General features: G+C 43.1%; 1 protein-coding gene and 1 long non-coding RNA gene across 3 annotated transcripts in view; one reads left to right on the forward strand and one right to left on the reverse strand.

Annotated features, from left to right (window-relative positions):
- The window catches only part of SYBU (syntabulin), a 59,874-nt gene extending 35,426 nt beyond the window's left edge, over positions 1-24,448 (reverse strand). Inside the window, exons 1-3 of one of the 2 annotated variants that reach the window (XM_090040518.1) lie at positions 24,230-24,448; positions 23,816-24,035; positions 4,073-4,270 (exon numbers count right to left, since the gene is read on the reverse strand). In XM_090040518.1, coding sequence (XP_089896644.1) covers positions 4,073-4,270; positions 23,816-24,035; positions 24,230-24,256 — 445 coding nt within the window. In that variant the 5' untranslated portion in view covers positions 24,257-24,448. The remainder of the gene's footprint in view (positions 1-4,072; positions 4,271-23,815; positions 24,036-24,229) is intronic. The other variant, XM_090040517.1, reaches the window with a different exon arrangement.
- Positions 8,165-22,908, forward strand: LOC149869552 (uncharacterized). The gene is made up of 3 exons (XR_016441490.1): positions 8,165-8,673; positions 8,772-8,877; positions 21,502-22,908. It is a non-coding gene; the product is annotated as an uncharacterized LOC149869552 (long non-coding RNA).
- Positions 24,449-25,139: the final 691 nt, after the last annotated feature.

Consider the following 25,139-nt stretch of genomic DNA (forward strand, 5'->3'; position numbering starts at 1 on the left):
AGGAACTGATTTTTATTATTGCACCAGGAAGGGTGTGATGGTTGGCAGGAGGATCTTTGACACACTTTTGTTAAGAAGCAAATACGTCTGTAAGTACCTCTCACACATCACAACAGCTGATGTGCTTGAGCTTGATAGAAAAAGTTTACTGACTTTAATTAAAGAATATCTGTTGCTGACTGATCTCTGGCTGATATCGGCAATCAGAACAGGAAAAGTTAAGAGGCATTTATAAACAATGGCAACATGCGTTTCCTAGAACGAGTGGGTGAGTATGTGAATGTTGACAGAACTTGTGCTTTGGTTGTGATAGCCAGAACCAGAAGGATTAATAAGCAATAAATATGTGCTTCTTAGAAGCATTTGGTATTTTGCCTAAACAGGTAATATTAGTTAATATAAAGCTTGTAAGTTTGTAAACCACAAATGTAACTTGTCTGTTGTAAGTTTAACCAAAATGATAAAATTAACTATTCATGGAGCTGACTGGGCTCAGCTGTAGGCAAAGCTGTAGCTGTGAGATTAGCTGACCCAACAGTTTCTGCTCAGGGTCCAGCTTTAATGATAAAAAAACTGGATCCAACTGCCTGGCACACCCAACACATTCCAAGAAAGCACATCCCAAGAAAGCAGACTCAAAAAAAAAACTTAAAAGGGGTTGGGGCTTAGGCGGAGCAATGTTAATTTCAAACCTAAAGGTGCTGCTTTCTAATTTGCTTATTGGATAACCCCGAGTCTAGGTAGTAACCTTTTATGATAATTTTTAACACCTTTCAGTCCCACAGGGTAATAGCTATAGAGCATGACTGTGAGTGGCTCTAAAGCCAACAGATTAGCATAAGACTAGGTATAAAAAGCACGTGCATCAGGTGACCAGCAGGAAGAAGGGAACAGAACGGTTTTTTCTGTTCCATGCCCGCACCCCAGACTCCTGGTGTGAGTGAGGATCAGATCCTGATCAAGGGACCTTCCCCAGTAATCCCTCTGACAGCATGGATCGGGGACGCTTGTGACTTCGCTGGAATCACTTGACGCGTACCTGGCATTGAGGAACTATCGATAAGTTGCCAACCCATGTCTATCTATCTGTTGTTTTGAACAGCCCAGTGGCTAATACCCTCACAGTGTCCAGTTGGCCTGCAACAGAATTGAGCTATCTGTTGTTATTATTTACTATTAGCTTTTTAATACTGCATTATCTGCTTATCGCATTTATCTTTCTGTTAACTGTTGTGTGTGTGTAAGCTATAATAAATTTGCCTTTACTTCACTCCCTACTTTACCTCCTCGATCCAAAACTGAACCTAACAGCCCAGTTGGCCTGTGATAGAATTGATACACTCACAATGTCCAGCTGGCCTGTGACACTCAGTTATCCAAAATAATAATTCTATTAAAAAGAAAGTGTGGGTCTTTTAAAAATCCAAAGAAAACCAATCCACATAGACTTGACATAATTCCAGCAACCTAAAAGAATTCACTTTCTAATCTTTAATATGAGGTTACTATCATCTTGTCACAGAATTATTTAAATGGAATAATTTAAAACAACGACATCTTTTAATGTGACAAAAATGATAATAGTCTCTTTCATGTACATAGGATTATTTATCAAAAAAAGAATACCAGAGTGCTTTACAAATACCGCACAGTTCATCCCTACCTGCATATAAATAGGTGGTGATATCCATGCTATACAGCACATTTATCAGTCGGCTCTGATTGACTTCCATGCTGTACTCACTAGACTTCACTCCAGCCATCCTATTTGGTCACTTTATATAGAAACACCTCTCAAACCAATAATGTAACTAAGACAGGGTGACTTGGGCCAATGACCTGGCAGCAGCTGGAGGTTGTAACTGCCCCACATACTTGGTTGTGTTGTTATGCCTCTGCCTCAAACAAATATATGCTTTGTATTTAAATTATTTTCCAAAAGGTACATTGGTCCATGAAGATACGGTAGAGATAGTGTTTAGTCTTGGAAAAATGTATAGTTTAAGGTCCAATATTTCCTGAGCCAAGACCTAAAAACAGAAACCTTAAAGCATTACACATGCAGACATTCCCTTTTAAAACAGGAATATGCAGTTGTCTCCAGCTCTAGTAGATCACAAGGCAGAGGACCTTAAAAGAACAGGAAAGCAGTTTTAGAGGTCTAAATTTCCTCTCTTTTATAGACATATACTATTTAACTCAAGATTTTAAGGTCACTGGTTGACATATAAAAAAACCCAAAACAGCCTTTTCTTTAAACTCATTAAAATCATTCCCACAATATTTTATGTTAATAATTGTGCATAAACAAAATAAAAGACCTAACACTAGACTCCAATGACCTGTTTGAGATGACTAGTCCAAATCACTTATGCTGTATATTGATTATATTATTACCCTTTTTAACTCAAACACCTAGTAAAAAAATCAGGAACTTACAGGTTGTTCCAGAATCTGATCAAAGATTTTGATACATCTTTCCTCATTGGCAAAGAAAGTTCAAAATGCTATTTCTATAACCATAACAGAAACAAGGCAACAAAAGACAGTAGCACTGCTCACAGTGCCATGTCCTTTTCCCAGTACACACTTGCTTTTCTGAGGGCCAAGGTCCCAGCTCGTGTCCCTAGCTTTCCTGTCCAGCGTTCTGATGTTTACTTCCATTCCCCTCAAAACCACAGACACACACATGTTCACCACCCCTGCATTACCCCTTCCATTTGATGTCAGTCCCCCAGGAACCATTCAATCTACATGGCAAATTCTGCAGGTGCATGTTTTGGGGTAGTGGTCTCTATTATTACAACTGTTACTAGACAAATGGACATTTACTGCCTCCTTATTTAGCCTGAATGGACAGGTGGCTGTAATGCCCACTGTTGTGATTTAACTCAACCCACACTACTACTACTACTACTAAAATCCACTTCCAGATTGTAGCATTCTATCTATTTAACAGCACATCAGTGCAATGGCTTAAGAAGGAAAACTTCCCCTGGACTACTCAAACTAGAATTTGGTGGTAGAATTTAAAACAGAGTAGAGCTACCCAAACTGGAACTTGAGCAGTATGTTCAGCAAACTCCCCAATGCTAGGGCTTGATCCTATGCTTATAGAAATTAATGTCAAAGCTCTAATTGGCTCTGAGCATACAGGGTCAGGAACTCTGAAAAAAACTTTAATGACCAAATGGTAAGAGACATCAGTTTTACTCCTCATATGAGTGATGTACCCTTAGTTAACAGTGTGATCTCTAAAACTATGCTAGTCATTCAGAAAGCACAGTCCCACTCTACTGACTCAGCAGTACTACTCATTACTGTGTAACATTATTGAGAAAACATTTCAGCTGATCATACCAGCAATTATACTGAACTCTGCCTATTTCACACAATACTGATTAGAACAACTGGAGAAAATTAAAAACAACTTTAAAAAAAGCAACTGGATAAAATCAATTAAGAAAGGAGGCTGGAACACTTCCCAACACCAATTTCACTTATGTACCTTACATAATCTTTGCACCAAGGACCATGTAGTCCAAACAGTTCACATTTAATGAAACTCACATTTTGGGTTTTATAACATCAGTGTCTAAAAACAAAAAAATAGCCAAATTGTCCTGTTGGATTTATGCCTGAAATTCTCACTAATGTTCCATGCACTCAGATCCACACAGTAAAAGGCTGAGTTATGAAAACAGAGATGTAAACAGGCACATACATGCCATAGAAAGTCTACTCCAAATGACTTCATCTATCAAAAACAGCATGCATCCCTCATTTATTGAATATGTAACAGGGAAAAATGACAAAATAGTTGAGATTTCCACTACAAGGAAAAAAATCCATTTCAATCCATCTAGGCTAAAAAATTATATAAAGATATCAGATTATTGTATCTGCATTATGAAGCCACTAGTCTTTAAATCCCACAGCTGATCACATGGAAAGGATGAGGTTATTCTTGTTCATTAACTAAAGTGTGACCCCAGGTAAATACACTTTTTTTTGATCTTTTATACACTAAATACAGAGGTTAACAAAATTAAATAGTTGAAAATGTACTTACCTGGCTTTACAAGGCTTGCCTTCGTTTCTTTCTTATATCGAGCTAATTGTGGGTTTCCTTCACTCATAGTCACAGCATTAAATTTCTTTCTGTTGTAGTCTCCATCACTGCCAGTACAAAAAACAACTGGACTGTTTCCAGCATCAGAAGGAGTCTTAACTGGGGATACTGATTGGCTACTAGGACATCCAGTGTCATCTGAAAACAAGACAAAAAATGAAACACAAGAATCGCTAGATAATAAGGAAAATGAACATAGCAGAAAACCCCAGCCTTTGGATTCCACTAAACCCAATCAACAGTGTTGTCAGAAATATGCAGGCTTTCCACTGACACTTGATAAGGTGCTTGTTCTCTACAGAGTCTCCCATACACCCAACAGGAGCACCATTTTGTGGATGCAAGCTGATAACTGGATACCCTAGGGCTATCAAATGCCATTGCAGATAGCAGTTTCTGTAGTTCTTTGACAGTTTATAGACAACTGCTGAAAACTCTTTTATTTGGAATGTGAAGGAATATTGTAACAAAAAATGTGAATTATATTAAAATAAGAAGTGGCTTATCTATATAACCATAAACTTATAAACTTATTATCTGTTCTCAGTGATGGCAGCTGACAGAACAAGGAGCAATGGTCTCAAGTTGCAGCAAGGAAAGTTTAGGTCGGATATTAGGAAAAACTCTCTTGCTAGGAGGGTGGTGAAGCCCTGGAATGGGTTACCGAGAGAGGTGGTAGAATCTCCATCCTTGGGGATTTTTAAAGCCCAGCTTGACAAAGACCTGGATGGAATGATCTAGCTGGGTCTGGTCCTGCTTTGAGCAGGGGGTTGGACTATATGACCTCCGGAGGTCCCTTCCAACCATCATTTTTGGGGCATCTATATACGTGCTAGACATCTGCTCTGATGTATAATAATTAGCACATCAGAGCAGACTTAAACATCAAACAAGCTTTAGCTAAAGCACCTCTGTCACCATTTTGAAGTGTAGGATGCTGAATACATGTGATGCTGCAGGCGCTGCATGTACTTTAATTAGAGCTCTGTGAGCTGATTGAATTAAAGCACCCCTGCCTCCACCCTGGAGCATGTGTAAAAACACCCATTTGATTCTATGATTCTATAATCATATATAGATAGATAGTCACAATCTATACAAACTTTGCCTGTTCATCTACTGTCTGTATAAATATAATCCTGATCAAGTGTAAGAATTAGTAGGCAGGTTCCTATCCTGTTATTGCAAATTATCCATACCAAAATAATGGATGGGCCTTCAAGACAAAGAGCATGAACTCTTTGGCCACAGCTGACCAGAAAGAGAATGTTTGATTGATATGTCCCTGTTTCGGCCATTATTCTTTGTCCAAACTAATACTTACTCTCTTTATTAGAGGATGGCCTGAGTACACTTTGATATTGTGCAATTCAGTGCACATGCCAGATAGTTAGGATGAGTCATTTGTAGCGTGGTGTTTACATTTATCTAGATAAGAGAGCATCAATGTAGACAAACATTATTCATGTTTAATAATACTACAAATATCGTTAAATGTAAATATTTGTTATATTATACATTGGATCTACAGTTGCCAAAGGATTTTGGCAGGGTGTTTTTGACTCTGTGATGGAGAAGGGTAAGATTGAAATCCTTTGTGTTATATTTTTCCCTGTTATTTTGCTGAGTACCTCCAGTCTGTTCTCTATCTATAAATATCTGTAACATGAGACAAGAACTGGTCTAGAATATTGATTCACTAGGTTCTCTGAAACTACATACACTCCCTTATCTATGAAATTCAACTTTTTTTCCTCTTTACTGAAAACTAATAAACATGCTTCAAGACAAATGATTGTTCTTTTAAAGCAATCAAAATTGTACAGGTGGTCACTCATTTCCAGCAAGTGGCTGTGTAGCACCTGGCTCTAAAACTTTTGCCTCATTTGAACAGTCTTTGTGTTTAAACCACATCAGCCTGGAGATATTAGCTTGCATTAGCTCACTCTTGTCATTTTTCATTAACATTAATCTCTCAGAGATTCAGACATCTTATTATATTCCAAGCCATACAAACACTATAAACCTCCTAACAATAGAACACAAAATAAAATGGGATACAGGTAAGACAAACTTCATACATGGTAATTTAAATCCATCTTGAATACTCTCATGTACTGTGATATCCATAAGAAGTGACTTTTGAAGACTATATTACATAAAAAGTCCTGAACCACTATCTCACTGAAATACCCACCTGACCCAGGGAACTGAGTCATTTGTTTGTTCTTTCCCATGGGTGAATAAAAGCTCAGCATTCATTTGCACCTTTACATTATCTTCTAGAATAAAACTCCGTATCACATGCTATAACAAGGCACACAAAGATGTGCTTGTACCCAACTGAGTAACTGGACAATTAAATTTATGTAACTGCTGTCCACCTGCATCCAATTCATTGTTCTTTCTACAGCCTAGTCTGATCCTGTAGCAAGGATGGGCCAGAGAAGAAAGACAGAAAGAAAATAAAAAGGGATAGTAAAGGCATGGTAAATCTACTTGAGCAAAGGGTGGCAGGTACCACCCCAGAGGCAGATCAGAGAATTTTGGTCACAATTTCTTCCCTAAGAAGAAAGATATTTTATCCTTTTTTACAAAGCTACTTCTTTTCCTTATAAACCTTATGAATGCATCTTCTAATGCCTCTTTACTCACCCTCATAAATAAGTGAGTATTGCAAGAGTCACCATCCCCTCTGCACTGTAGGCAGAACTAGCCTCAGCAGCCTTACTTGGCTGAACAGGAAACTAAGAAGACACCTTACTTAGGAAACTAAGAAGACGTCTAAAACTAGGAAGATGTAGTACTCCCTGGACAGCTGAATAAGAGCCTTAATTCTAGCTTGTAAGTAACAGCCAACAGCTCAGCTTAGTTCTGTGGGACTTTTGCCAGCTTCAAGCAACAGCAGTGAGGCAGAAACAGAGACAAATCTACCTCGGGATTTAGCTTCAAGGGCTACAGTGTTTGCAAATGGCCTATTCCAGTCAAATATCTTGGACTGCTACAGAGAAAACAAGTTTTATTTTGGATGCGTCTGTCCCTTTGACAATCTTGCCGTTTCCCAGCTCAAGTCAGTCCATTCTAAGATAAAGAAACAAGGAAAAGACCTAATTCAGTTTGATAGGTCTACCCTCTGCTAATTCAGGATTCTGCCCGACAGTACATTATCTTGCTTTTTATTCCTATGCATATAAACATCATAATTTAATACAAGATGAATGAAGGTGATTTCCTCCAAGATCAATACCGGTTTTACTCTGTTAATTAGTCCGCAGGTCTCACCAGTGTTCTTTTCCTAGTGAAAACCCAATGATCATACATAAGTTATCTACCAGACCCTGACTCTGTTCTGCAGAAAGAATCCTTATTTCATCAATTCCTTTAGCTCTTTCCAGAAATGTTCTCTCCCTCTGGGTGTGTTAAGAAGGTAGATGCTATTTACTGCTCCCCTCCCAAACAGTGCCAAATTTCAGTCACTGTACAGGTTCTGTAAACCTTAACCTGCCTTTTTTTAGAATAAAGTATATGCAAAAATAGTTTAGTAAAGAAAACCTACTGTTCAATAGTTCAGGGTTGATGAAAATGTGTGAAGATTTTAGTTTCAAACACACACGTTTCAACTTTAAGAATTAAAGCATTAAACAAACCTTATATGTGTAACACCAACAACAAACCTAAGACATAAGAATAGAGATTAGCATAGGAAAATCTGGAGAAAATGAATGCTTTGATTACCAGACAGCTCCTACATTCATATCCTTATTAAATTAATTTGTTTAAGCACTACAGTTTGCATTGTGACATGACATTTATCAAGAGAACAAAGTGAACTTGGCAGTAAGAACAATAAGTCTTCTCTAGTCACGTCATTTGTGAACTTCAGATATACCAATAATAATCAAGTCAGAGTTTTAGCTCAGCTGCAGGAAGTGAATGGTTTTATTGTACCCTTTCTTCCTGCAACTGTTTTGTTATTTTTAACCAGGTATACACCTAAAACTTGTGTGCTAATTTACAGTCTACCCATTAGTGTGGAAACATTTACCTCTATGCATTTTCTGAACCTAGTCTGTGCTGCCAGAGATCCTTTTCCATGCATGCAAGTATCAAATGTACCTTTGGCTGCTGTCTTTTGAAGGATCAAAATGTACACTAACACTGAAAGGAACAGCTGTACATGTAACAACACTGTCCATCATCAGGGGCTAGATAACCTCAGCTGTGTTACGGTATCTTTCTGCCAATTGGCTTGCAGCTGATCATCCCGTCAGAAGAATGAAAGGCAAAGCAACACACACTGGAAAAAGTGTTGCTCAACTGCACTTTCCAAATCACCTACCCACTACCTATCTTCATGCCTCCTCCACATGCATAACTGAAGTCTGAATTTTAAAATGAAGCTGAATTCCCTGCAAAACAGCATTAGGAAACCTCAGTGGAATGTTTGGTGCACTAGGAAGACTGAAACTTGGCTGCACATCACACTGGTAGAGCCAACTTTCATCTCATACATATGCTCAGATGACCAGGCTGTTCAAAAGGTACGGAAGTACTCACTGCCAATGCAGTGTTTCTTAAGAACATTTTTTTTTTTTTTAAAGGTAACTCTGACCAAGAACGTGTATTTCTTTGTATACAGGTTTCTCTTAACCTTCCTGGCCATTCGTTGGCAAGGAGAAGTGAAATATCTGAACTACACAGAAATAGAAGAGGACAGGAGGCCCATTCTAGGGAGTTTCAATCAGGTAACTGATGTATATACATCCGAAAGAGGATTTATCTTCAATTACTGGAGAGAAAATGTGTATGTGTTATCTAGTCAGATAAGGACTGGTCTTATAACTCAGGGAGAATTTTGCCTGCAGAAAGAAAAATAAAAGCTTTTGGACCATAGGACATATTTCATACACAAATCTTGTTTAGGCATGTGCTCCAGCAAAGACAAAGCCTGAAAACCCCACTTTGGAGAGCACCACTGCTGACCTTGCACTGATGTTTACTTTGCATAGGCAAATATAATATAAAATATAATGTATCGCTTTCCTGGCTTTCTTAGCTGGACTTATATTCTCAGTTTTCAAAGGCCTCTTCCAATAATGTTTTGTAAATAAATCTTCACTTTGAACATCAGCTGCATTCTGCTGCTGGCATCCTGTCTCCAGCCACTGCCCCTCTGACCGGGGTTCCTGCCAGTTCCACTTTCCAAAGCCACCTACAGGGATAGCGTCACATCCAATACAATGACAAGGGAGAGAGGCAAGACAATTATTCAGGATGTTTTGGCTCAAGTTCAAATATTGAAAAAAATCTATGCATAAGCAGAGACTTAGTTTGAATAATCATACAACTGTTGAGAAAACAGTAACTGATAAAAGTCATGGGTAATAAATTTGCAGGGTATCCCCCACCTTGGGCAGAGAAAGGTCTCTCTGCCCTGGCTATAAGCCCTATCCACCTGTGCCTGCTTTGCACATTAACCCCAGAAATGAGGCCTGAGGACACCCTAGTGATCCCCCTAGCACCATACCCCAGGCCTGTGTGCTCAAAAGGCATGGTCTGGGACACCCCAACAGCATCCTCATCGCTTTGTTTCTAGGCTTCTAAGAGAAGATAGGTTGAAGGGAGGGTAAAGATACTGCAGATTGTAGGGCCAGAAGGGGCTATCCCATATCCACAGGTGAAGAATTCTCCCAGAAGCTGAATCAAAGCAAGTCTTGGTTATCCAATTTTATCTTAAAGTTCAAGTGATTTTCAATCTGCAATACTCCTACATTAGAAAGCTACTTCAAAGCTTAAATTCCCTCACAACTACTAAACTGTGTCCTATTTCAAGGCTGAATTTGTCCAGCTTCAGCATCCAGCCCTATGATCTTATTATACCTTTAAAAGTTCAAAAAGCCTTCATCTATCAGAAGTTTTATCAGGTGGAGGTACTCCACAGCATTTCAATAAGCTAAATAGTTTGAGCTCCTTAAGCATCACACTATCAGATGTATTTTCCAACCCCTAGATTAATTTTCCCAGTTAACAGTCCCACTCACTGATGTTTCAACAGTTTGAGACTTCTTGGTGAGATAGTTTTTCTCTTAGTAAGATCTGTCAAGTATGTGCTCTCCTAATTACATATATATAATCTAAGTTTTCTAATCAAGAAGTCAGATGCCTGTGTCAAATACCTTGCAAACATCCAAGTATATTGTATTAATACAGCCATTATAAACCAGATTTGTAATGCTGTCACTAAGAGGTGACAGGTCTGTTTGACAAGACTTACTTTCCATAGTATCATGTTCACTGCCTGAATTATGTGTAGCTCAAACTGACCATTTAACTATTTTGCCTAAGAGTGACATCAGAATAACAGGTCTATAGCTTCCAGTTCTTCCCCTCAGCAAGTTTTAAATCTTGGAATTCCACTGACAGTTTTCCAGTCCTTTGGACTTCCCCAGTTTTCCAATATTTGTTAAAAGTCTATATCAGAGGTTCAAAAACCTCCTCAGCTAACTTCCAAGTTATCCAGACCTGTTGCTTTGAAAATGTTTGTATTTTTGCAGATGCTACCTTACATCCTCCTATAGAACAGATGCTATGCATAACATCACATGGGAGCATTTTATATCTATATACCCTCATGCTTCATTCATTCATTCGTTCATCTAAAAAAACAAAACAAAACAGAACAGATGTATCCATTGAACATTATTTCCTTTTCAATACTGCTATAATTTTCCCATCTGCATTTAGCAATGGACTTGTGCCTGACTTTTTTGTTGCTAATATCTTTAAAGGTTTTTTACGGTCTTTAACCATTTTTTCTTGTTGGCATTTCATTGATTGATTTAGCCTCCCTACTCAGTTGTCTAAATCTTTAAATTTGTAACTTAAAATCACTGCCATTAACTTCTACTTTTTTCTATTCCCTTTATATGGATTTTTAAAATATTCCATCACGGCTTTCCCATCTTCTTTTTAACAAAGAGCCTTCTTGCTTCAGGCTACAAAATGATCAGTGGAGTACAGGAAGGAATTTTCTCTCACACATATGCACTATCTACAGCACTGCAAACCTAACTGTACACTAAGATTAGGCTTATTAGGAAAGGAAGGGGACAGCTGCCTTCTAAAGCATCAGGTGCTGGTTGTAGCCAATATAGATATATGACTATTACTTCTACGACATAAGATAGTGACAAAGACGCTATCAATACAATTATAGTAATTCCCATAAGAAAGAAGGGCAACAAAGTGGCTAACAATTGATGGATACTTTACACTATATTATTATTTTTTTATTAAATGAGTATGTTATCCTGGAGGTACTTGAGATGGCCTCAGGGGGGACACGGCAGTGGGTGCTGCCACTGCCGGCACTTCCACCAGTCTCCCACTCCCCGTTCCCCAGCTGGCTGCTTGGGGACTGCCCCCACCCCGGTTGCCAATCAGCCACTGTGGGGGATCTCCCCCTTGCCTGGCTGCTGGCAGGCTCGTCTGGCCACCAGGGGTACACTGACCCAAAAAGGTTCAAAACCCCTATACAATGCTCCAGAATTCCAGAGCAAAGCAGCCAGCCACACCTATTCCCACACTCCACAATACAGCACAAATTACTGATTGACTGTGAATAGCCTAGGTCATCTGCTAACCAAAAATAGCATTCTCCAACAAAAAATTATATCAAGATTGAGATGCATTAATAGTATCCGGTAACATTCAGCATAACTAGTTCAGAATCACAAATAATAGAAAAGTTGAAGTTGAAGTTGGCAGTGCACCCCCTGACAGAAGTGCCATTGACGCTGCCAGCAGTGCCTGTGGGTGGTAGCCGCTTGCCACCCCCACCCCTTGCTGCTGACACCACCACGGCCACCTGTGGGAGGTCCCTGCTTGCTGCCGCCATGCCCCGGCTGCTGCCCTCACTGCCACTGCCTGTGGGTGGTCACCATGCCCCACCAGCCTCCGGGAGCATGTGTAATTCATGGTGCTGCACCAAAATAAATCAAAATGAGTATGCAGCATGATATCTTTAGGACCTTAGCTCCTGATATTTGTATTATAAAAGCCTAGCTACCACTTGGTTCCACTAGAGCAGCAGTATTTAATGCTGTTTGGCAGGAAGTCTTCCTTTACCCTATTTGAATGTTTGTCCTGCAAGCCTGGTTAAAGTAGTTCTAGGAAACCATATGGATAAAGACTATATAATTGTGGTCTACTGGCTCTGTCATTATACTTAAAACATAAGTAGCAGTATTAATATTGCAACATGAAAAGGATCCATGAAAAGGATCCAGGCAGTAGTAGTAAAAATATCAATGAAAAATACTAATGTGATACTATAAGAAAATGGTGCATCTAAAATAACATACATCCCAGAGGTCTCAATATAATGTTATGAAACATATACACATCCTGGTCAATTATATATAATGTTTGATCAGGATGTAAATGATCTGCAAAAGGGGGAAAAGAGCATGAAACTAATGTCCTGAGCTGCCTTGAGATTCTTTTAAGGGTGCTGTACAACAGCAGCACCATTAGGTGTGCAAATGCCTACACACAATTCACAAGATTTCAGAAAAGGAGTTGGTAGTATCACAACAGTTCTGATCTGCTGTGGTATTTCTGAATTCTTTGCAGCAGACAATTGCTCTGTTATTTTTCCATGGCCAAGAAATGAGTGAAAGTTAGGAGCTGGCATTATCTGAGATGTGTCTTGAAGCACAATGATACTAAAAAAACTTAGGACCACTACTCTAAGGCAGGAGTTGACAACCTACAGCACCTGAGCCACATCTGGGCTATGAAACCATTTGATCTGGCCTGTGGACATAGGGCTTCAGTGACATTCAGTGGTGGAGGGCTTCAGCAGCAGTTGCTTTCCCCTGCTGCTGCAGGGAAAAATATTGGTAGTGGGCATTTTTTCTGTCCCACTGCTAGGAAAAGTAATGGCAACAACAGCTAGGTCCTAGAGCCTACCTCCCCACCCAAACTGAGTCAATCCAGCCTGCACCTGGATGTGTCTCGAAGGCTTGGAATGAGAAGGTTGCATTCCACCTTCTCTACTTCCAAATCTTGCAAGAAATACAACAAAAGGTTGCCTGGGGAAGTTCCCATAAACAGGATTTCAAAGAGGCAGCCATTTGTGGATTCCCTGGCAGCATGACTACACTTAAGCATGGAGAGTGCTCAGGAACCCATGTGGACTAGGGCTGTGTGAAGCTTCAGTCCCTGATTCAGTGGCCGAATCTCAAATCTGAATTGAAACCCTAAGAATTGATTTGAAAAGATTCGGAAAAATTCAGACATGGTCACAGCTTTAAATGTTTTTTCTACATACCTCAAGGTACCAGGTGGCTCACGAGTGCTGCGATGCTGGGGCAGATGGAGTGTCCCACAGAAGCGCAGGGGGCTGTCCAGCACACTCAGCAGCAGACCCGCAAGTGGACCAGAAGCACTTCCGATCTACTTCTGGGTCTGCTGGAGAGCATGCTGGGGGGCTCCCTCGTGCCCCCCTGGCTCACCAACTGGTGCCCCCTAGGTTTGGGGGGAACACCTGGGTTCTCCCTGTAGTTGACTGCCGAGCCAGGAAGGTACAGGGGGGGTCCCCAGCATACTCCCTGGTGGACCCAGAAGTGGACCAGAAGTACATCCGGTCCACTTCCAGGTTTACCACCAAGCACCTGGCCCACCCCCCAGCCCTCCACCATGCTCCTGTGGGATGCTCCATCTGCTCCAGCATCGCAGCGTTCATAGGCTGCACTGGTACCTCAAGGTATATAGACACAGCTTTAGCTGTTTTTTCTATGTCCAAATCACCAATTCTCCGAACCAGCATTGAATCTTCAGATTTGGATTCACCCAAATCGCATTGGGGACAGTGATCTGAATCAACAAATTGAATCACTGTCTTTGATTTGGGCTGAATCCAAATCCGAACTGAATAGAGCCTGCATCGCACTCCCCTAACGTGGAGCAGAAAACTCCCAGAAAGGCTGTACTTTCCCGTCTAGTCTTTTGGTTCAGATAGGGTTGATCCTTTCTTGAGCATGGAGTTGTCTAGACATGGAACCCTTTCATATCACTTCTGTTGCTGTAGAGCCCCTACCCATGGCTCTGCAAGCCATGCGAGCTAACACAGAACCAGGCAGCCTGGACTGGCAATGGCAGCCCACCACCTCCTGGCCTGCTCCACCATTACCCTTAATCTCTTTGCAGAATCTCAGTGACAATATTTGAAAACCACTGGGATAGATGATCTCATGAGATGCTTTCTGGGCCTATTTGTCTATGATACTGCTTCAAAATTGTTTTTATGCCTATTTGTATACTGGCTTTGGGGCACATTAAATATCCCTGTGCAAGACTATCAATCACTGCATACATTCATAAGATGTTTCTGGGAGTGGAAGTGGATGGTAAAGACAAAGTTGTACTTTAAGACATATGGGACAACACAGCTTTGCCACCAGGAGTGTGAAATTGCATTGGATGTCAATTTATCAGTATCAAGACATGATACTGGGCTTGAGAGCAAAATTTGCTTTTAAAATATCACAGTATTGCCACGCTTCTCTTCATCACTTTTCATTCAGCAGCACAGAGATCTTCTAATTAAGGAAGAGGTTTTTCTCATTCTGTTAAGTCTTGCCATGTTTGTCCTAAGGCCTGACAAGGTTCAGCTCCATAAAAAAATCAAATTAAAGATTTCAAAAAACAAATGTCTTAGATTTGGTATTTTTATGGAAAGATACAAATACAGCACTTAGATTTGAATTTTAAGTCATTATTGTTATCATCATATGTATTTAGAGGTAACAAACAGTGCTCTCTCATGGACAAGGTGCCAGCTGCTCCTCTCTTAGGATATGATCCAAACCCCAGTAACATCAATGGGAGTCTTTCCACTGACTTGGGTAAACTCTGGATCAAGCTCTCAAGGCTCACAGTGCTGAGTGATAAATATAACAGGTGACACAGACATGAAAAAGGTCAAATGTCTTAGCTTCCAAGCTGTTGTATGGTACAGGGTACAAAGACATTCACTTAGTATGATGGAACAGTGGAATTAAAAAGAAATCATCAAAAATGAGAGGCAAACAGGAGACTGCACTTAATATTTAGGGAGTTTTCTAACCATCACGTTTAAACACCACTTCCTTAAACAATACAGAAAAAGTAGGCTAGTTGTTTACAAGTAATGCATACAAGAATGCTCTAGCAGGGAAATCTCCAAGAAAGCAGCACTGAAAAACAGAAATGTTGGGCCAAGTGCTGTCTTGGCATAAAAGCCACAAGCACAGCTAAAAACAAAATTTGGCTCTAGATACAGAAAAAATGAAGGTTATGGTATTAACTACACTGCATGGGGGCATAGAGTGCAATATATTTCAGGAATACATATGGACAGCTTGAGAAGGACTCTACTTTAGATGTTAGAGATCAAACAAATGGTATAAAGAATGATTATTAAAATGGGAAATTTGCCTTTGACAGCAATTTCAAGCATGTTTCTCTGATGCAGTAAATGACAATAAAAGAATACATGAATGAATCAGCAATAAAAGACCCTTCTAACAAAACATTTCTTCCTATAAAATGTGATATTTGAAGTAGGGTACTTTACCATTTGCCCAACAACATATCAAACTAATTAAGGACGCTTACATTTAATCTCTGCATTACAGCCTCACTGATACAGTTAGTGCAATTTTCTTTTTCTAGCCTTCCTCCACCTCAGAAACATGTACTTAAAGCATGCATAATAAACAACTATTTTTATCTCCCTTTTCCAGCATGAAATTATGTACTGTACCATGATAGAAAGTACAGCACATTAACTGCTTCAGGTTATTGAAAATATATCTTTTGTGCACATGGACAGATCCCCAGACTCAGTGATCTGTAACTAGCTATAAACAAGGCATATTCAAATATATTTTAATAAATACAGATCCACAGCATGTTTGGTTTTCTCACAGCTTAATACTCCCTTAACTTAACCTCTCTGGCTAGGGACAAACATTATGAATAAACCGGTTTAACTGATCAGAAACTGATTTCAACCTGTAACAGAACAGATGTTCAGTGCACATAAACCAGTTTGAAAATGGCTGAAACCAGCTGGAGAGAAATCTGATTGAATGTAGTATGAGACTTAACCAATTTGGGTCAAACTGGTTTATACAATGTCTGTCCCAGACCCCTTGCTCATTTAAGTTAAACCAGACTCCCCCAGCATCCCGGCATGCTCTCTGGGCTGGGTGGGGCTCTCTACTCCACAGCAGGGCTGGCCCCTCCTCTCTGCTCCCCAGCTGGAGCTCTGCAGAGACTGCAGGCATCTGCCTAGCTTCTCCCTCTCCCCTCCCCATTCCCTGCTAAGCAGGGATTTCCTGGTCCCTTCTGCCTTACAAAGACACCTCTCAGCATTAGCTAGCAGACCATATGCTGGCTACGGTCCATGCTGTGGCAGACAGGACAAAGGCAGAATCAACAAGTAGCCAGTAATGTCCCTCTGTTGTTTTCTTAATGAAGGGATAAACACTGTGTTCTCAATTCCCTGCTGGGCTGATCGGGGGTGGAGGACCCCTTCCTAATCAGAGCATCTTGGCCATGCCCCCCTGAGCTCAACACCGTGGATGTGAAAGGAGGGCAATTCTAGCACCCCCCAACTACTAGCCTGAGCCATTGCAGGCATGTGCCCGAATTTCTGGGACGTCTGTGCAGTTATAAACTCATAGAATCATAGAAGTAGGGTCAGAAGGGACCTTGTCGATCTTCAAGTCCGACCTCCCGCCTGGGCAGGAGAAAAACTGGGCTCAAATGACTCCAGCCAGGTAGGCATCAAGCCTCTCCTTAAAGACCCCCAGGGTAGGAGCCAGCACCACTTCCCTTGGAAGTTGGTTCCAGATCCTAGCCGCCCTGACTGTGAAGCAGTTCTTATGGATGTCTAATCTAAACCTACTCTCCAGCAACTTGTGGCTGTTATTCCTTGTTATGCCAGGGAGCGCTAGGGGAAACAAGGTCTCTCCCAAACCCTTCTGGTTCCCCCCTAGTGAGTTTATAGATGGTCACCAGGTCCCCCCTCAGCCTTCTCTTGTGAAGGCTGAACAAGTTCAGGTCCCGCAGTCTCTCATTGTAGGGTCTGCCCTGTTGACCCCAGATCATGCAGGTGGCCCTCCTCTGGACCCTCTCAATGTTGTCCACATCTCTCCTGAAGTCGGGCGCACAGAACTGGACAAAGTACTCCAGCTGTGGCCTGACCAGTGTCGCGTAGAGGGGGAGGATCACCTCCCTGGCCCTACTTGAGATGCACCTGTGGATGCACAACAAGGTCTGGTTAGGCCTGTCGGCCCATGTTCATCTTGGAGTCAATAATGACTCCAAGATCCCTTTCTGCCTCCACGCTCTCAAGAAGGGAGTTTCCCATCTTATAAGTGTGCTCCTGGTTACTACTGCCCAAGTGTAGCACCCCGCACTTGTCAGTATTGAAATACATCCAGTTTTTGTCAGCCCACCCCTATAACCTATCCAGGTCTTGCTCCAGTCTTTCCCTCCCTACTAGCATGCTCACCTCACCCCAAATTTTGGTATCACTAGTGAATTTAAACAGGTTGCTTTTCACCCCGTCGTCCAAATCGCTGATAAAGAAATTGAACAGCGCGGGAGCCCTGAGGGACTCCGCCGCCCACTTCTCCCCAAGTCGAATATGACCCGGCCACCACCACCCTCTGAGTACGACCCTCCATCCAATCTGCAATCCAGCTGACTGTGTAGGCATCAATGCCACAGTCACCTAGTTTTTTTAACGAGGACGAGGTGGGAGACGGTGTCAAACTGATTCAGCCTACCCAGGTTAAACTAACCTGGAAAGATTGAAGCAATTCAGGCTCAGGCTTTTTGAATGTCTGTCCCAAGCCCCTATCGACGATTAGCTCAATTAGTAAAATAGTTTCCAAATTCAAGTGAAGCTCAAGTTATTCACGGTATATATGGTAACAGAATTTCCTGCTGCAGAGAGAGTGAATTTACAATGCAAATGCACATTCTGAATATATTTCTTGACCTATGAATGCAAAACAAGAAAGAGAAAGAAAAGTAAGCTTGCTTTGTGTTCATGAATGAAGCGAGGGAGAGGAAAATATTGAAAACAGAGGCAACGTTTCAAAAAGAGAAGCTTAAGGATAGGCTCCAAACTCCAATTTTTGAAAATGTTGGCTCAAATTGTCTATGTAATAAATATTCACCTATTATAACCTCTGTTTGTCATATGACTTTAGGACTAGGAATACTATTTGTCCTAATTTAGACGAGGAAACTGCAGGTGAGACGAACAGCCAGAAGAATACTTCACTATCAAAACAAAACAGCTCCTCTGGCTCACACAGTCCATTACTGCAACTGATTATTAAATACAGAAGTGATTCTTTTATGGCTACACCACCTCAGCACAGCTCGCTAGCTAGCTGTTTCAGCACTGTTTCTAGTTACCTACTAAATTTGATTCTATACCACAATAGATACAAAGATGAAGAAAAATTTAGCACCACCACACAGATAAAATTAAAAAAGGCTTTCAAAAAAGTTTTCAAGGAGTTAAAAAGTAAGTTAAAGAAGAGTTAAAGCCCTGACCTGCTAGTCAAATGGAAGCCTACATACACTACTAAATTTAGCTACTCTCAGCAAAACAGTGCCTTCAATCTGTAAAGAAATCCCCTTGATATAAAAACAAGAATAAAGGAGAGCACTCCACCCTAAGTATGTTATCGCCTATGAGACAAATACTGTAACTCGAATTGCCAAAGAAGTCTTTAAATGAGCCTCTTTTTTGAGGAAGCTGCAGAAACGGGACTATAAATTGGATGGCTGGTGATGCTTAAAATGTGTATTTCCCTCCTGATTGACAAGGTGAGTCTGGGGAGCAGTTTCAAAACCAAGTTCAGTGCAATTTATAAGGAAAACATGCATGACATGGGGAAATACTCAGTAGCAACTTAGCCACATGATGTTGCTGGGAGAATGTTTTTCACAGCTTGACATCTGAGTCCTATGGCTGACATCCAAACCAAGTAGGGCAGGGTTAAGGGAAAAGAAATACTCTGATGTCAAATGGCAACCAGCACTGACTGAAGCCCATAAAACTTTTCTATAGGGACTATGCTGTAAATATTGATAAAGACACATTTTCTAATCTATTATTAGTATCCAAAAAGCATTTGGCAGAAAGGAAAGTATGTTTCAATACATCTTTAACCTTAAACTGAGTTGATAAGATTAGTGACTATTCTCACACCATGCCTTTGTACTCACAAAAACAAAACAGAAACTAATATAATTGGTAACTTATGCTAATTATATTACATTTTGAGTAAATTGAAGAACATGTATTAAGTTCCTTGATAACATCTTTTCTAGTCTATATTAAAACTGAGGGGTAACAGATCACCCCATCTGAGGTCAAGCAGAACAAATGCTTCTCCCTCAGTGCACAGCGTAAGAAACAAAATTAAGTGCTTTTATCTTCCTGTTGAGTGATATTTCTTTCCCTGTCACCTGCCTGATGCCTTCAAGCTTGCAGCACCATTAGTGTTCCCAAAGGTTCTGATCCCTTTTATTTTCTGTCCACTGCCAGCCTGAAACAACATTAGTGTGCCCCAAAAGGCACCGCGGCTGTCAATTAGGGAGGGAAGACCTTGAAGCCTTCTGGTATGCATTGGGGCTGATGTAAGCAGACAAGGAATTTTAACAGACTCAGAAGCTCTGGGGAAGAACACAGGAAATCTGTAATTCAGAGTGGGCTGGGGAAAACAACCAATTCTATTAAGGGAAGAAAAGATGAATCCCATGTCAATAAGGGAAAAGATAAGGGACATGGCCACTTTTCAAGGTAAAGGCTGAGGGGAAAGGAATTATTCCAGCTGTTGATTCATGCTCAGCTGTGCTTACACAGTTAGGTAATTTTCTTTTTTTGGATGCATGTAATAGTGGTTACAGAAGGGAGGGTTCTTGATCTTTACTTCAATGCTCACAAGTTTTTTTTGCCACCATAAGGTCATCTTCCTGATGATCTGTCCACCTCTTTGGATGTTATCATGTTGCATTTTATCATCATGGCTGTGCAGGTCAGTTGACAGTTCGAAAGTTGCAGATCCCTACCCAAAGTTCCTGGCAATCCAAATGAGCCATACCATGAATAAAAGACAGGGAGGATGAGGTAGGTAAGTGTCACAAGATGTGTACTTACTGATAAAGACATGTACGTTTCCTAATCTATTTTTATTGTGCAAAAAGCATTTGGCGAAAAGGAAAGTATGTTTCAATATATCTTTAACCTTTAAATGGCATGGAGAAAAAGGCTCCTCGTCTTACATTTGCATACAAGGAACCCTCATTAAATACAATGGCTATCATTAACCTGTTGCCAAAAACAGCATGTGCTCAGTCATGGGAACCAACTATGAAGCTGATTAAATGCAGCCAACATTGAGTATGACTATACAACATATGGCCCATAGTGAGCAAACATGCTGATAGGAACCATGTTTTTGCCTTTTTTTTAAAAAAAAAAACAGGCCGGCATTCACTCCACAGGGAATTGGCATCAGGCCTGGAATCACTAGGAAATATCAGGTCAGCAGCAGGAGGATCAGAGCCAGCCCTAACACCCTTCCCTTGGTGCCAAAAACGCTTGATCTTAGCCAAAAAGCCAAGATGCTGATGGGACACTACCACTTTTTTTTGGGGGGAGGGGGGGAGGGCAGGGGAGGATTGTTTTGTGTTCTGGGTCAAATTAGCCAGATCTAGTCTGAATCCTTTTGATTAAGCAAAGCTCAATTGTTCAAACACCGTATGCTTGCAGCTTCAGAAGCTTCCAAACTCATTAGAAGGCATCCTATGTGCAGGCCCAAGCCTGGAGGCTTCGGGTTCAGATGCCCCCGAGTCTCACTTGCCCTTAGCCAACAGCCTCAGGAGCAAGCTAGGGAGGAGTCCCCCATTTTCAAAAGTAGGCATGTAGCCAAGATCCTCCCACTGGAAGCTGACCAGTGGGAAGCTAATTACAAGACTCATAGACTCCTGTCTATAGTGCATCTGGACAAGGGTGTGCCCTCCACCACATAATGCCACTGAAATCCATCTTGGCTTGGGTGCCACACCACTGCAGTGATTACACTTGTTCTTAGTCCATGAAAGCTGAGAGCCTACCACAAGGACAGATTAGTACAGCCCATCTGAATAAGGCATATGACAGGGCCCACTGAGCACAATCACATTCAGCACCAACTCTTTTTAAAGTTATTGTGAGCCACTGCATTGCATACATGTCAACTTCCACTTCACTTCCACAGCTGAACTGCACCTTTCTTGCTCTTTTCCAGTGATTCCTGCTTCTTCACCAGCCTTAAATATCTGGGAAACATTACCAAGCAAGACTAGCAGGTCACCCAGAATCCCTCTTCTGCTTCCTCTCTCAGCCTGTCACATAATTAGTGTGGTCCCGCCTTCCATGAAGTGAAGCAAGGCCAGGTTGCCCTATGCCTCGTCTGCATATAAATTATTGGAAAATCCCATGACAAGAAATCTCAGTTCCAGTCATGAGCGGGGTTGGTGCTAATTAGTACATGGATCCTTTGTGGGGGGTATCCCGAAAATGCACATGTTGAGCAATGGTGAGCTGTGGGGTCACCATGTCTTGAAATGCTGTTGACTCTGGTGAGGCCCAGTCCAATGAAGTATGTGGTAAATAACAAGCCTTTGGTTTTGGTCTATTATACAGAATACAGACTATGCATAAGTAGTTGTAAACATGCTCCTTAAAGTATGCTTATGGTGTACCTGTGCCAAAACTTACAGCCGTTTCAAAAAAGGAAAAATACATCAATTCTGGATGAGTTAAGTCTATGGGTATTCTATGCAAGTTGCTCCTACTACGTGTCTTTCAAAGTCAGTTTTTTTCCAATTTGCTCCTCACTTCCATGCACTCAGGGAGAACAAGGTCTGATGGTAAGGAGGAGAGGAAGGGGCTCTAGGGGTATGGCATGAAACAACTGCAGAGGTGCCAGCCAGGAACAACAAAGAACATTGAAATGAACTAATATAGACCGTATAGAGGAAACAAGTGCTTACTAGAGATAAGGTATGGTCATCAAAAGATGTGCAGAATCTTAATAGGAAATCAAGGAGTTTGAAAATTATAGCTTTGAATATCACTATGAGAGTTGCCTTAGCAATGCCAAAATATGAGATCAGGGTGTGTGTGTGTGTCTTCATCTATAGATATAGATATAGAGACACCTACTGAAGACAGCCAAGTCTACCAATTGGCCTCAAGAAGGAAAAAAGAGGAGGATCCTCCTCTAGTGTGTTGAATAGACTTGAAAAATGAAATCCAGGTGGGAGAGTACTAGGGCATGGACAAAAGTTCTAACCCCAAGGGATAGTTCTGTAGATAGCATAATACAAACTTACTTCCAAGAAAACAATTCAAAATGAAGCACTGCAATAGAAAATTACCTGAAGCCACCCCTATATTCTGTTTACAGTGTCTCATGGGGACATACGTAAACTGAAAATCATATGAAAATACAACAGGAAAATCCAAAAGTAATGGGAAAAAGATTTCCATGTACTTCCACACTTTTAAAAATTAAAAGGAAGCTAATGGGTCAGTCACTTCACTGAAACACATGTGGATATTGCAAGGATTCTCAACCTTTTCAGACCCAAGGTACGTCTCCCACTGCACTGACAGGAACGTTCACAGAGTCGCCGGTTCTGGACTCTGAGGCCTGCTTGGTTCTGCGGCTCAAACGATAAGTCAGAGACCTGGTTTCAAATTTTCCATGTTAGAAAGGGCTATATTAAGATATTTCAAACAACCTCAAGAGCCAGTGGTAGGAAATGACAAACACATCTGGTTTATTTCTGGTAAGTCATTTAGTCCCTGCACTTTCTGTGGGTCCAGCATCTCCTATGTACACCCTACGTTTTGCTAAACACTCTCCAGAAGTACGAGCAGCCTCTTGACCACTCATCTTCGAAACCGAAGTTTTTTTCCAACCAAGTTAATTTCCTCTGGATACTGAAGACTGCAGCCACCACTTCTCCACCCACGCTGCTAGATGGCTATTGATTCCATGCAGTGTTCCCCAGACGGATCAATGCTGAGTTTTGTGTAAAAAAATAAAATAAAAACCTGATCCCAGTCCATGACCTCAGCCTGCCATCCCCAGGGGCCGTTAGCCCGCCTGCTTCCCAGCGTGGACCCTCTGCTTTCCAGCAGTCTGCCAAGGCTGCCTTTCCCCAGGGCCTTTCCCCCTCTGAATACTGATCTACCAGGCTGCTCTGTGCCAATGGAGGTGCCAGCTTTTGAAGTGGGAGATAAGATAGAAAAGTTTTGAAGTGGGGGACAGGAGAGAAAAAAGTGGGGGATAGGATAGAAAAGCCGCTCTGGCCTGAAACGGAAACACAGAGGTTCACTTACCGCCTGCCGCAAACAAACCAACGCAGGGGGGTGTGCGGGGGCAGGGGGCTCTCTGCGCGCCAAGCCCTTACGGGTGCGCCTGAGGCTCAGCGGGCACGGCCGGCCCCACCCCAGCCCCGTGGTGCCCGCCAGGCCGAGCCATGGGCCGCCGGGGCCGCGGCGTGCGGGGGGCAACCATCTCCCGCGGCCTCCCCCCGCGCCGCCCCTACCTGAGCAGAAGCTGTTGCTGCTGATGGTCCTGGCGGAGCCGCCCGAGGAGCTGCGCGGGTTGAAGTCTCTGCTCTCCTCCTCCGAGAAGGGCGACTCCGAGGCCGGGGACACCTTGTGCAGCGGCGGCGGCGGGGCCAGCGGCGGCCGCAGGACCAGGCGGGGGATGCGGCTGCGGGAGACCTCCTTCTCCTTCTCCTTCTCCTTCTCCGCCTGCACCTTCTGCTCCTCCCGGACACACGGCGGGCGGTCAGAGGCCGCCCCGTCCTGTCCCGTCCCGTCCAGCCCCCACCCCGCCCCGGCCTGCGGGAAGGGACCCGCCCGCCACAGCCCGGCCCGCCCCGCCCCGCTCCCATCCCGCGCGCCACGACCGGCACCCGCCGCGCTGCCCGCACCTGCGCCCCGGCCGCTCTCACCTGGGCGCTGTGGCGCAGGGGGCCCATCCCGCCGCCGGCAGGCACCTGGCATGAGAGAGCGGGCGCGGGCTGAGGAGGAGCCGCGGCTGCCGCAAGGACCCGCCGCGCCGCGCCGCGCCGCTCCGCCCGCCCGGACACGTGGTGCCGCCGCCGCCGCCAGCCCGGCTCTGCGGCTCCGCCTGCGGCTGCGGCGGGGCCGCCCGGGGCAAGGCCGCTGCGGGGCGGCAGCCGGACGGGCTCGGAGTCGCCCCTTCCTCCACCCCCCAGGCTGGGGGCTGCGAGTGACAGAGGACCCGGGGAGGGGGACCGCACGTCGCACCCAGCTCTGCGTCGCCCGCAGCACCGCCCTCTGCCCTGAGCCTGTAGCCACCCGGCTTGTGCCAGGCTGCGCTTCAGGGTGGAGCCCGCGCCGTGGGGGCCCCGGTGGTGCTCGGTGTCACAGGTCACCTTCTCCTGGAGGACCGTCTGCCCCCCACCGCCCTGGGGTCTCCTTGTTGATAAGGCCCGAGGTTGTCACAAAGCGCTTTGCCCCAGGCCCCCGGCCCCTTGCCCCTTTCACCGCAGGCACTCCTGGCTGAGTGTGCGCACCCGGCAGGCTGGCCCTACGGTCTGGCCCAGTAAATGGCAGCTCTTCTGTTCTTTTGAGGTAGTTATTAGGATCCTCCAGAGGCTCACACGTACCCAGCCGCACTCTGGTGATTACTATGGACAGGCCTAGAAGCGCTGGAGCTAGGAAGCACCACTGCGTAACAACACTGGCAAGCGGCCATCCACCCACCACCTGGCTCACCACGATGTTTTGAAGCGTGTCTGCCTCGCCTATCAGGATATCACCCACAGGGGGTGCTGAAGGTCTTCCTGGAGAAGGTGATCCACAACGCCAACCCCAAGCACAGGACTGTGACCGCCA

Source organism: Crocodylus siamensis, chromosome 3, assembly GCF_052110815.1.
Source record: "Crocodylus siamensis isolate JL-2025a chromosome 3, ASM5211081v1, whole genome shotgun sequence".
NCBI classification, from domain to species: Eukaryota; Metazoa; Chordata; order Crocodylia; family Crocodylidae; genus Crocodylus; species Crocodylus siamensis.